The sequence below is a fragment of the Triturus cristatus genome, chromosome 10 (genome assembly GCF_964204655.1).
Source record: "Triturus cristatus chromosome 10, aTriCri1.1, whole genome shotgun sequence".
In the NCBI taxonomy this organism is placed as follows: Eukaryota; Metazoa; Chordata; class Amphibia; order Caudata; family Salamandridae; genus Triturus; species Triturus cristatus.
This window is the reverse complement of record NC_140593.1, coordinates 1230976344-1230990121: the sequence shown is the minus strand read 5'-3', so window position 1 is coordinate 1230990121 and position 13778 is coordinate 1230976344. Positions and strand designations below refer to the sequence as shown.

The window sequence follows — 13778 nt, the reverse complement described above, 5'->3', positions numbered from 1 at the left end:
TCCAATGACACCATTCCAGCCCCACACAGGACTCTTCCACCCACAGGTCACTGTTACATGAGAGGAGAGCCAGGGGCCCCTGCCCGTGAGTCCTGGTCCAATGACACCATTCCAGCTCCACACAGGACTCCTCCACCCACAGGTCACTGTTACATGAGAGGAGAGCCAGGGGCCCCTGCCGGTGAGTCCTGGTCCAATGACACCATTCCAGCCCCACACAGGACTCCTCCACCCACAGGTCACTGTTACATGAGAGGAGAGCCAGGAGTCCCTGCCGGTGAGTCCTGGTCCAATGACATCATTCCAGCCCCACACAGGACTCCTCCACCCACAGGTCACTGTTACATGAGAGGAGAGCCAGGAGTCCCTGCTGGTGAGTCCTGGTCCAATGACACCATTCCAGGCCCACACAGGACTCCTCCACCCACAGATGTCTGTTACATGAGAGGAGAGCCAGGGGCCCCTGCCGGTGAGTCCTGGTCCAATAACACCATTCCAGCCCCACACAGGACTCTTCCACCCACAGGTCACTGTTACATGAGAGGAGAGCCAGGAGTCCCTGCTGGTGAGTCCTGGTCCAATGACACCATTCCAGGCCCACACAGGACTCCTCCACCCACAGATGTCTGTTACATGAGAGGAGAGCCAGGGGCCCCTGCCGGTGAGTCCTGGTCCAATAACACCATTCCAGCCCCACACAGGACCCCTCCACCCACAGGTCACTGTTACATGAGAAGAGAGCCAGGGGCCCCTGCCGGTGAGTGCTGGTCCAATGACATCATTCCAGCCCCACACAGGACCCCTCCACCCACAGGTCACTGTTACATGAGAGGAGAGCCAGGGGCCCCTGCCGGTGAGTCCTGGTCCAATAACACCATTCCAGGCCCACACAGGACTCCTCCACCCACAGATGTCTGTTACATGAGAGGAGAGCCAGGGGCCCCTGCCGGTGAGTCCTGGTCCAATGACACCATTCTAGCCCCACACAGGACTCCTCCACCCACAGGTCAATGTTACATGAGAGGAGAGCCAGGGGCCCCTGCTGGTGAGTCCTGGTCCAATGACACCATTCCAGCCCCACACAGGAACCCTCCACCCACAGGTCACTGTTACATGAGAGGAGAGCCAGGAGTCCCTGCCGGTGAGTCCTGGTCCAATGACACCATTCCAGCCCCACACAGGACTCTTCCACCCACAGGTCACTGTTACATGAGAGGAGAGCCAGGGGCCCCTGCCCGTGAGTCCTGGTCCAATGACACCATTCCAGCTCCACACAGGACTCCTCCACCCACAGGTCACTGTTACATGAGAGGAGAGCCAGGGGCCCCTGCCGGTGAGTCCTGGTCCAATGACACCATTCCAGCCCCACACAGGAACCCTCCACCCACAGGTCACTGTTACATGAGAGGAGAGCCAGGAGTCCCTGCCGGTGAGTCCTGGTCCAATGACACCATTCCAGCCCCACACAGGACTCCTCCACCCACAGATGTCTGTTACATGAGAAGCGCAATATGTCAGACAACGAGGAAAGCAAGACACATTTCTCACCTGAGAATGTTTTTTTCTTTATTGTCAGTGTCTTGTAATCACAAACAAACATCTACTGACAGACAAACATTTACACAGGAACTGGATGCAAAACCATCCAATCACAGGCAGCCCCCCCCCCCCCCCCCCCCAGTTAAAGGCAACAGTTCAAAGTGCTGAAAAATAACTTTGTGACAAAGCCATAGTGTAAACAGAAGGAACCTTAACAACAGTAGTGGTTTAGCTTGTGGATTTGTGAAGCCGTTAAGAGGAACTCGCCCCAGGAGGGGGAGACCGGAAGTTGACCCCCATGCATTGCACCCTTGCCTGCAGTCTGTGTGCGTGCCCCAGTAGTTGAAGGTCTGCGGACTTTTGTAGGGCAGCGTTTGGTTGAGTTGCGTGTGGAGCCACGCCATGTTTCCTTAAGCATCATACTCACTGCCACTAGATTTATGCGATTTTTGTGGCAGATTTTTCTGCATAGTTTTGGATTTAACACGTCCATCGTCTGCTGCATAATTCAGATTTCAGCAAAAAAAATGTTTCTACTTCAAATGGTTCAAAAGTTAACAAAAACGCAGCAACACGCGTTGGGTTTCAGAGGAAGGCCCTTCATGAAGGTTGACTGGTCACATTTCTGTTGTTTATTTCTATAGACAGGTGACAAATCGGTAATAATAAGATGAAACTATGCCCAGAAAATGGTAACATATGTAAACATTGCAAATTCATAATACCAACAGAAAATGGGCTGCAGTACACTGCATTTATTTGCCTTTTCATGCCGCATAATTTAGTCAACTCTGCTGCATAATTTGGTCCTCTCTTGCCGCATAATTCCAGTGGCCCTAGTCGCACTACAGCACAGTGTGTGACCAATGACAAGGAAGGAAACATCTCAGCCCTGCACCCCACCCCCAATGGCTGCAAGCACCATTGGTGATGGTCGTCCACGCAGCGCCAAGGCAGGCGTAGAGTGGACGGAACAGCCTTCACTCAAGATGGGCCGCCATGTGCCCAAGAGGGTCTGTGGGAATGTGTTTGGGTGCCCTCGGGTTTCTTGGCTCACCCCTTGATGTTTCTGTACATGGGAGCTATGCAGTCCCACCTGCGGCTGTGTAGACGCGACCACTTCAGGAGCTCCTTGGCTTCGTAGAGGAAGACCATGAGCAGGGTGAGCACGTCCCCCTCGGCAGAGTGGCTGGCCTTGGGCTCCTGGTGGTAGAAGCGGCGGTAGATGCCCTCCAGCGTGTAGTAGCCCTTGATGACGCGTGGCACGGCCCGCCGCCTCTCGTCCAGGCCTTTCACCGCCCTCCACTGGTCCATGCAGTAGATGGAGTGTGGGAGGTCAGCCGCCTGGAACAGCAACTCGGCCTTCAGCAGCGGGAAGTCGTAGCGGTCGCCACCGTGGGCCACCAGGCAGATGGGCTGGGCCTGGCGGAGCAGGAAGTTGTGCACAATGGCGGCCGTGGAGGCGTCGAAGACCCGCTTCTCGTTGCTCTGCAGCGTGCGGTTGCTGAGGCCCGTGATCTCGGCAGCGTGGGCACCCAGACTCTTGCCGGGGTCCATGCACAGGCACAGCTTGTCCAGGATGCGGGGTGGCAGCAGGACCCCGGCCTGGTCCCGCAGCGGGTTCTCCAGGGCGGAGCGGTGCACGGCCACGAGGCACAGCTCGGTGACCTTGGGCAGGGTGTCCATCAGGCCAGTGCCCTCCAGGTCCAGGAAGACGAACGTCTTGAAGGCCGTGGTCATTGCGGCGCCACTGGAGCGCGTGCCCTGAAATGAAACCAAACACTGAATTATACATGTGCATCACAGACACTTGTTTACTGAAAGGTTAGTGATCCATTATATGGCCGAATGAGACCCCAAGTGTTTCTAAAAACAAGAAAATCTGCTAAAAATCTAGAAATCTGCATTGCAATAGAGAGTCGCACTACAAGCAGGCGCGCAACACCCATTGGACTCAAAGGGCTTCAGCGCCCCCCACCCCCCCCCCACCCCCGTCGTGTGTGGCAGCCCGGGATGAGAGAGCCTCCGTTTCTATGCTGACATTTAAAACCCCACACACGGTCACCACAGCTCTCCCGACCGTAGTCTCCACTCAGGGATGGTGAACTCCCTCACCCGGGGTCACGGGGAGCAGGTCACACCTGCACGGAGGGTGCAGTGTGTTCACTGACTCAGGCCTCTGTATCCCAAGTAAAACTCAGGGGCAGATTTACACGCTCCTATCGCCACCACAACATCACTTTTCCCGACGTTGTGGTGGCGACAGGGGTCTCGCCTTATTCACAAGGCGGTGTTAACCCATTTAATGTGGCTTAATGCCACCTTGTGTTTAAGGACCCCTTTCACGCTGTACTTAGCATGAAAGGGGCGGACAATGGGTGTTGTGGTGGGCGTTCCACCCATTGAATTTTCCACTGCCCCATATTTACAAGGGTGGCGTAAATATGGCACAGCACCAAAATTAAGACCAGGGAAAACCTGGTCTTACCCTGGCTTAACCAGGACAAATATGTAATTTCTCCTCGTTGTTGCTGTTTCCATGTGTGCTGCGTTGTGCAGCGCACAGAAACAGCAAAATGCCACTGATTCTGGGCAGGAAGGTGTCCCTTCCTGCTCATAAACAACCTTCAAAAAGAAATGACATTTTGCAACTTCTCTGTGCGCAGCATTAAGGGACAACTTCCCGCACATAAACAATCCTTCCCCACAATGCAGGCCCCCTTGCACTATGGTGTTGGCGCTAGGCAGTTAAATTTGCCCCAGCGCAGGAGGAAACGCAGGGCTGCCCTGTATTGTTGTAGATATGGTGCAGCGCTGCGTTTCAGAAGTGGCGGAGCGCGGCTTTAAGCCAAGGAGGCTAGCACAGAGCTCCGCCACTTCCTTGTAAATATGCCCGCACTTTCTTGTCCTCTCGATTCTCATAGATCGAAGGGCCATATGTACGAACACATTTTCCCATAAACACAGAATGGGTCAAACCCTTTGATACATATGAAAGTTGTGGAATATAGGAAGCCTGGCGCTGAGGGATGGACCTAGCACACACATCTGGTGACATCATTGTACTGTGGATGACGTTACTGCTCGGCAGATGACATCAGTCCTCAGCAGGTGACATCAGTGCTTGTCAAATGACAGATAACATTAGTGCTCAGAAGATGACATCATCAGGTGATAGATGACATCAGCGCTCAACGTGTGACATTCTCGTGTAATATCCAATCAGTGTTTGACAAATAACAGAACACAGCTAATTACATCTGCACCGGGTAAATGCAATAACTGCTCGACAAACAATATCAGTGGATGACAGATGACGTCACGGCTGGCTCAGGACTCTGAATGTCAATCATTGTCATACCCCGAGCCAGTGACACTTATGTTATTGATTGTGGACAGTAAAAGACTGTTGCTTGTTTCGGAGGCGCATCCACCCTGGCCCTCGCCCAACCACTACATGTATAGGGCGCTGGGCACGCCAGTGGGGCGCATGTCTATTTGCCCATCGGGCCACCTGGCTTCCAAAAGTGGTGTCCAGTAGAGCCAGCCGTGGAAGCCATCGCAGCCTTGAGTAGCAGCCGTGAAGAGCGTCTAGAACCGTGCCCTCTCTTTCAGGGTCCATATCCAGCAGGGGGGGGGGGCACAGTCAGTGGCAGATAGCGAGTGAGACCCTTGTGCATGTTTGTCTGGCCGTGGTGGTGAAGGGGGTGGGACGTGGTCTGTGGCAGGGCGGTGCCACTGAAGGCAACGTTCATGTGACGTGGCTTCCTGTGGTGACGTCACCGGCATGTAAAAAGTCATTTCTACTGTACGGGTAAAAAGGGGCGGTTGATTTGGGACATTCCAGTGCTTTAAATGGGCAGGTGTCCACGGGTACTGAGTACCAGCACTTCTCCACACAAGTGTGACACTTAGACTGGGTTGGGACCGGCACTTTTCAGAAGCGATAGTAAGCACCAGAGCGTCTTTATTGCATTTGAACCACCGGTGTGCACACGTCGTATGTGTAGTGTTCGGCGTGCGCGAGGCGTTCTAGCCTTCCGCGCTGGTGAGCCGCGCTAGCGCTGACGCGTGACGTCAGACGCTAGCTAGATATAATAAAGAGGCGTGGCCTCGGCTAGTCAGTCGGAGCCGCGTGTGTAACCACTTAATACCGGCTCCCGTGTACTTATTTAGCGCGAGCGCGCTGCCATGCTACTTAGGCATTAACAAATGTTACACTGGCGACGAGGGGTCAAGTGAGCCCTGCTGTGCTATGTTGGCACTCCACTGTGTTTCTGGTGCCCTCTCCGGGTGCCTAATCCTGTGCATGCTGCTTCCCTCATGGTGTCTCGGTGGAGCCTGCTGGGAAGCCTGGTGAAGACAACTGCAGGTGCCAGGGGGGCCTTTCCAAAGATCTGCTGTGTGTGCCCTGGAGCCCCAATCCACGGTTTGGAAGGGATATGTCTCGCCCAGGTGCTGCTGCACATGCCCCCACGAGGAGTCTGCAGACCACAGTGCCCTCCTCCGATCCAGGCTCATGCCAGGTGTGATCGCCGTGGCCCAGAAGCGCCGGAGAGTCCCGCAGACGACGTCCGGAGGTAGGCGCGCCCCGATTGGTGCAGCAGCGCGAGGGAGGTCCCCGACCAACGCTCAGGGGAGTGCAGGCCACGTGGCGTCGACGCAGAGGAGAGGTAGCCAGCGTTCACCGCGTGCCGCGCACGTGCCAAGATGGCGTCGATTCCCGCCATCGAGCCGTTTGTCGTGGATGGCGCCCCGGCGTCCCTGGCCCCGCGATGGAGGGATTGGACAGACCGCCTGCAATTCTACTTCGAAGGGGCGGGCACCGCAAGGGAAAGACGCAGAGCACTGCTGCTCCACCTGGGAGGTAAAGACATCCACCGCATCTACAAAACGCTCGTGGAAGCCACGCCGAAGACGTACCACACACTGCTGAACGCGCTCAACGCCCATTTCGAGCCCATGGCGAACAGAGACTACGAGAGGTTCATCTTCCGTCAAGCCAAGCAAGAGGCGGACGAGTCTCTGGATGCGTTCCATGGCAGGCTGAAGGAGCTAGCCAGCACGTGTGGGTTCCGGGATGAGCAGGAGGAAATCCGAGGGCAAATCATACAGGGGTGCTACTCGTCTAAGCTTCGTGTCACCGTCCTTCAGGAAGAAGGAAAGCCCCTGGCGGACATCCTCACCCTCGGACGGTCAAAGGAGTTGTCGCAAGCGAGAGCCTCGCACATGGAGGCAGCCCTACATCGCCCTGTGAAGACGGAGCAAGTGCAAGTGGCGGAAGCGGTGAACCTAGTGCGGCCAAAAGGGAGGCAAACCGGAGGGAAACGGCAGCCGGAGGCCAAGAAGAAAGACTGTGGGTACTGTGGCGGCCAACCACACCGCATGCAAGACTGTCCGGCCAGAGGGAAAAGGTGCGGCGCCTGCGGGTGGATGAACCACTTTGCGGCGGTATGCCGGTCCACCAAAGCCAAGAAGGAGGCGGCCCATGCGGTACGCGAAGAGGCAGACAGCGAAGACATGGACGACGACAACGAAGAATACCCGGTCCACTACGTGTTTGCAATCCACCAACCACAGAAGAAGAAGCGCAGACTTCCGAAATGTCGCATACTAGTCCAGCAACAGGAAGTAAAGGCGACGATTGACACTGGGGCATCCATCGAGCTGATGGCCGCCAATGTCTACCACCAACTGCGGGCCAAACCCCCGCTCAAAGGGGCGAAGATTAGAGTGTTCGCATATGGCCAGAAGACGCCCATCCCCCTCATTGGGTGCTTCCAAACAGAGATACAACATGGCGAGAAGAGCATCAGCACCACCGTCTACGTCACGGAAGAGGGCAGCGGGATGCTGCTTAGCGGGCAATCGGCCGAAGAATTAAGACTGATCTCGTTTGCCATGGCAGTCCTGGAGGAAGAACTGGACACCATTCTGGAAGAATTTGGAGAAGTCTTCAACGGCATTGGGTGCCTGAAAGGAAAGGAAGTATCCCTACACATCGACCCGTCGGTCCAGCCAGTGGCGTTGAGGCACCGGCGGATTGCTTTCCACCTGCGGCAGAAGGTCGAGGAGGAGCTGGAGGCCCTGGAGAAACAAGGCATCATCGAAAAGGTCAGTGGGCCAACCCCGTGGGTATCCCCGATCGTCATCGCCAGGAAGCCGAAGCAGCCAGGACAAGTCCGCATCTGTGTGGACATGCGCCTCCCTAACGCCGCGGTCAAAAGAGAGCGACACCTGACGCCCACCATTGACGACATCTTGGGAGAGCTGAACGGGGCCCGGTGGTTTTCAAAGATGGATCTACGGTCAGGCTACCACCAACTACCACTCCATCCGGACTCGAGGTACATCACCACATTTTCCACCCATGTGGGCCTCAGACGGTATCGGCGCCTAAACTTCGGCATCTCAAGTGCCGCCGAGGTATTCCAAAATACCATCAGAGAGGTGCTCAGCGGGCTCCCTGGTGTGCTCAACGTGAGCGACGACCTGCTCATATACGCGTCAACCATAGAGGAACACCACCAGAGGTTGAGAGGGGTTCTCAAGAGGATTCAGGAATCAGGTTTGACCCTGCATCGGGAGAAGTGTCAGTTCCTGCAGAACAAGATCAGTTTCTTTGGGTATACTTTCTCGGACCAAGGGGTGGCCCCAGACCCGGACAAGGTGAAGGACGTCCAAGATGCCCCAGCTCCGACGAACATCTCGGAGGCCCGGAGTTTCCTGGGCATGGTCAATTTCTGCGGCCGCTTCATTCCGGACCTCTCCAACCTCACCAAACCCCTCAGAGAGCTGACCAAGTCGTCCACCACGTGGCAGTGGGGCCTGGAACAGGAGCAGGCATTCCAAGCGACGAAGGCGGCCCTGTCTGCGGACACTACCCTCTCATACTTCGACCCGGCAAAGCCCACCAACGTGGCGGTCGATGCGAGCCCGTTTGGGCTGGGAGCGGTCCTGACGCAACTACAGGACAATGAGGAGTGGGCCCCCATCGCCTACGCCAGCCGGTCCCTGACCGAGACAGAGCAGCGGTACTCGCAAATCGAGCGAGAAGCAATCGCCATCCACTGGGCATGCCGATATTTTCACGTCTACGTGTATGGACATCATTTCACAGTGACAACCGACCACAAGCCACTCATTCCCCTATTCCAGGGGTCATCCTCGAAACCGCCGCCCCGGATTGAAAAATGGATACTCCAACTCCAAGGGTACGACTACCGGGTGGAGTACAAACCAGGGGCCACTAACCCGGCGGACTATCTGTCACGACACCCACGGAAAGCAACGACGGAGGAGAAGGAGGAGGCCGAGGATACAGAGGAGTACGTCCGGTACGTGACAGAGCGGTCACGACCCCTCCCAATGAGCCTGGCCGCAATCATAGAGGCCTCGGAAGGTGATGAGTGCGTGAGAGCCGCAGCCGAGGCTGTCAGATCGGGGGATTGGAGGACAATCCAAGCCTCGCTCACCAGACGGACACCCCAAGCCAAGCTGACACTGGAATCGTTCTTGAAAGTGAGAAGTGAGCTGTCCGTGGACGCCCAAGGATGTCTTCTGCGGGGTCCGAGGCTGGTCATGCCGGCCAGCCTCGCTCAACAGGCGGTGGACCTCGCCCACAGGGGACATCAAGGAGTGGTAAAGACAAAGGGCAGGCTCCGAGCCAAAGTATGGTTCCCAGGTATGGATGCGATGGTGGAACAGACGGTGAGAACCTGCACGTGGTGCCAAGCCGCAGGACAGCCGGAACGCCCTCACCCGGTGGCGACCGAAGACAATCCTCAGAGACCGTGGGAGTGCGTGAGTGCCGACTTCGGACATCTCCCCGATGGACGACACGCGTTGGTCATTATCGATGATTTCACCAAATACCCAGAGGTCGAAATCGTGGGGAGCCAGACAGCCACTGAAGTGATCGCGAAGTTCGAAAAAACCATCGCCACTCATGGCATATTCGGGGTGGTCAAGACCGACAATGGACCGCCTTTCCAAGGGCAGGAATTCGCTGAGTATCTCAAGGGCTGGGGGATCCATCACCGCAAAATAACACCCCGGTGGCCCCAAGCCAATGGAGAGGTGGAGAGGTTCATGAGGACTCTCAACAAAACCATTCGCATCGCCATGGCTGACGGATCTCCACTGGAGAGAGCGATCTACAGCTTCCTGCGGGAATACCGGTTGACCCCCCACGTCACGACCGAGGCAGCGCCAGGACCAGCCACCATGGGGAGAATCGTGAGTGACACGATCCCACACCACCCTACGTGGGTTCCGGCGCAAGCCACCAGCGAAAAGACCTTAGCCAATCGGATGCGCTCGAATGACCACGCCAGCCGGCGAAGGGGAGCCAAGGAGTCCACGATACAACAACAAGATCGAGTGTACGTGAAGGACCGCTACCCAGGCAGCAAGTTCAGACTTCCTTTTGAACCCCAACCATGGATTGTCACCCGCCGGACGGGCACGATGGTGACCGCTCAAAGAGGTGCTGAAACGGTCACGCGAGATGTGTCCTTCTTCAAAAAAGTCCATCCAGGAACACCCTCACGTCCCGGGACCGAGCTTGAGGGGCCGGATCCCGACCATCTGAGCGAAGATCAGGAGGTGGAGGACGGTCGGAGCGAGGAGAGTGGCTCCCAGTCCATCCCCGCCACCCCGGGGGGTAACTCGCCTGGCAGCTCCCCAGTCCGGGTAGAGCCGAACACCCCGAGGCGCAGAACCCCCGAGGTGGCCCCTTCCAGAGGCGGCCCATCCCGCTACAACCTGAGGAAGAACCCGGCACCCTCATCCCAGCTGGCGGACTATATGGTGTAACCTGTAAGGACTGGCAGACTGGTAATAGATGCATCGTTGGTTTTATGTTTTGCTTAAAGTTTTATAAAGGTTGGAAGGAGTGTAGTGTTCGGCGTGCGCGAGGCGTTCTAGCCTTCCGCGCTGGTGAGCCGCGCTAGCGCTGACGCGTGACGTCAGACGCTAGCTAGATATAATAAAGAGGCGTGGCCTCGGCTAGTCAGTCGGAGCCGCGTGTGTAACCACTTAATACCGGCTCCCGTGTACTTATTTAGCGCGAGCGCGCTGCCATGCTACTTAGGCATTAACAAATGTTACAGTATGCACACGACCGTTCACGCGCTCACTCACTTCAAGGAGGTGTGAATGAGCGAGAAGACGACTAGTTTTTTTTTTCCGTTGTGTGACGTCAGGTAGTATGACGTCACGAGCAATATAAATATCGTCCAATTGTGTAATGGAGTTGCTTACCGGAGCAGGCCGTGCCTGTTTGTAGCGCTTCGTCACGAGTCCCTGTGTTATGTCTCCCCTGGCACCGAGTGTGCCACAGTGACGTCACGTGTGTGACGTACGTGGCTTGCTACAGGTGAGAGAGCTACCTGAGGTAGGTAGGAAAGTTCATGCTAGCACGGGTGAAGCTCGTGCCGCGGGGGGGGGGGGGGGGGGGGGAGGGGGTCTGACCCCTGCATTGGACTATGTCTCCGTGAACCTACGTGTTTGACTTTCGAATACGTCATATTCCTTCATGCACCAACTGCCCGAGCCAGCAGCTAGCATGGCCACGACAAAATACTCCTTACAATTACTCTGAGGAATGTAGTGTAGCTCAGACCACTTCTAGGCGCTGTGAAGATGTCATCGCGGAGGATGACAACAATCAGGCCGAATCCCCGATGTTCGGGGGGCCCGGGTCCGCCTGCTGCTGCCAGGAATATTATCCTATAAAAGAAGAGAGGCGGTAAACTTCGTAAAACACTTACCTGGGGCTGTCGGTGGGTGCCTGAGGCCAAGGTCTGGCAGATAAGATCAGCAGCAGCGCCTCAGCGCCAGAGGTCCAGGAGCTGCAGGTGAGGTTAAGAGGCGGAGCCGTGGCCGAGGTCCAGGAGCTGCAGGTGAGGTTAAGAGGCGGAGCCGCGGCCGAGGTCCAGGCGCTGCAGGTGAGGTTAAGAGGCGGAGCTGAGCTGTCCAGGTGATATCAGCTTCTATGTCCGAGGTCCAGGTTTTGGAAGAGTTGAGATGAGGAGCTCAGGTTAAGCGTCAAGGGACGAGGAGTATAAATAGACGTGTGGGGGGGCGCCCCTCCCTCCCACACACGCCTCTTGTGACACGTCACTAGTGATAACATGAAAGTGATTCTGATGCAAAGACGAGGCACGAGGCGTGGGGAACCCCGCATGAGTCACCGTGTGTCACACGGAGGAGACCCTGTAGTCATGGGGAGGAGGTAAACAATGGCCTTGGGGCAGCCCAGCACCAGACGGGGGGGGGGGGGGGCTCAAGGGCTACCCCGTCTGCACTTCTTACCACTACCAAGGCCGGCCCTGGGAAGGTGGGAGGGGTCAGGGGATGCTCAATACGGGGGCGCTGCCAGAGCCCCGGGCAGCGAGGGTGGCGGCGATGGTCAGGGGCAGATCAGACTCGAGGCGCTACAGGGTCACGTACCCCGTGACGTGTGCAGAGTTACGGTCTGAGTGAGAGACTTTCATTTTCTATTCCCAGGTCACTGGAACGAGTTCTTGCGACATTTGTTCCGTAGACAGCCCCGCCCCTGCAGACAATGCGTTGTTTGAGAAGGCCTGGTCACTCCTTGGTGGCAGATAAAATACTGCGATGTGTGATCCTCGCCTCTGCCCCTTCCAACAGTCCTTCCTGCCCAGTTCCATTCCAGGGGGTCTGGGGTCACACCGCCCTTCAGACACAGAGGCCCATTAATGTGCCTACGTTTGTGAGTGAGGGTATGTATGAGAGAGTAGGTTAATGCATGGTGTGAGGGCATGTCAGTGAGTGCATGTTTTTTTATTTTATTTATTTATTTAGTGCATTTTTCTAAAGCGCCGACATTACCGTCAGGGCGCTGTACTATAGAGCCAGTTACGTGACAAGAGAAGAGTGTTCCACAATAGAACATTACAAAGATAAACAGGAGACTTAAAATGAAGGGTACACAAACACAAAATCCAGCACCGCACGCATGGGTGAGGAATGCACAGGAAAAAGTACAAATTGACAATGAAGAGCGAACTTCCTAGAGGGGCCTGAGAATGAAGGTGTTCGTTCTGAAATTGTCTTTGGAAGAGAAGAGATTTGAGGTCAGCTTTGAAGATCCGGGTAGAGGAGGTGTGTTGGACCTGGCCTCGTGGCGTGGACCTGGCCCCCTTTTCAGGCCGACCGGGGACCTCTTCACCCTCCGGGGTCCCCCCAGGATTGTACACATCTACCCACACCAGCCGACGTGACCCGGCCCCCCCCCCGGCCGCGGCCCCAGCGAAACCCCGACATCGAGGCACCAAGATCCGGCCAGGGGGCACCATGTGACCAATCCCCCGATCCCGGAGGAGGGGAGTGTCGATGGGACCCCCTACCGTCCCCCAACGCCGGGGTGCGATCGCTCTCCGGCCTCCCTGGGCACTGGCGCCTCTCCCGCTGGGCGTCTGGCCTCTCCCAGCCCGGCCTCTCCGCCCCCTCCGGACGCAAGGGTCCGGACATCAAAGTGCTCCAGACCTATATCTGGGGCGAACCCGCACCAGGACAGCAGTTGTATCCTGGAGTCGAGAGCCCTGCTGATCGGATCGCGGCTGACCCTACGGAGAAAAAGACTCTTACCTGGAACTATACCTCGAGCCCTGCTGACTGCATCGCGGCTCCACCTTGCTGAGACTAAGACCCTGACGGAAACCTCGGAGCCCTGCTGACGCCGTCGCGGCCCAACCTCGCTGAACTACCATCGGAGCCCTGCTGACTTCGTCGCGGCTCGAGCTAGCTGAACTGACCCGCCGAGCCCTGCTGACTCCATCGCGGCTCAACCTCGTCGAGCTGCCCTTGTGTCCGGCACCCGACGCTCCAACTCCCGGAGTCCCTCCCAGCTTGAGGCTTAATACCTGGGCGCAGGGTACCCCCGTACCAGGCTGAAACTGAGACTGTCCCGCTACCCCGTCCCCACAAAGACATTGAGACTCTTTGCGGATCCCTCGATCCACCTGTACATATTGCCAAAGAAACCTACGATACTTACCGATAAAGATATATGAGAACTGATACTCGTGTCGAGTCCTGTGTGGTGGGGTTACTGGGCTAGTACGATTGTAGGGGAAGGACCTCTCCTCGGAGGCTTCTCAGCGGCGCTCGGCTACTTCCTTGCAGTAAGGAGGCCCACTGGGTGGCCCCGCCGACTCCCCAGCGGTCCGCCTTCTAACATTTGGTGGCCAGCGACGGGATCCGAGCCGGAC

The 13778-nt window shown here is 56.7% G+C and overlaps 1 protein-coding gene across 2 annotated transcripts; it reads right to left on the bottom strand.

Annotated features, from left to right (window-relative positions):
* Nucleotides 1-1540: 1540 nt before the first annotated feature.
* Nucleotides 1541-11709, bottom strand: LOC146797152 (three prime repair exonuclease 2-like). Of its 2 annotated transcripts, XM_085629828.1 has the most exons (4): nucleotides 11483-11709; nucleotides 11313-11438; nucleotides 1654-3303; nucleotides 1541-1603 (listed from the first exon to the last, which is right to left on the bottom strand). In XM_085629828.1, exon 3 carries the CDS (start codon nucleotides 3277-3279, stop codon nucleotides 2593-2595), a length of 687 nt encoding a protein of 228 aa, XP_085485954.1. In that variant the 5' UTR covers nucleotides 3280-3303; nucleotides 11313-11438; nucleotides 11483-11709; the 3' UTR covers nucleotides 1541-1603; nucleotides 1654-2592. The 2 variants fall into 2 exon arrangements, with proteins under 2 accessions (XP_085485954.1, XP_085485953.1); XM_085629827.1 differs by lacking the exon at nucleotides 11483-11709 and having other exon boundaries at nucleotides 11313-11458.
* Between the last annotated feature and the right edge of the window lie 2069 nt (nucleotides 11710-13778).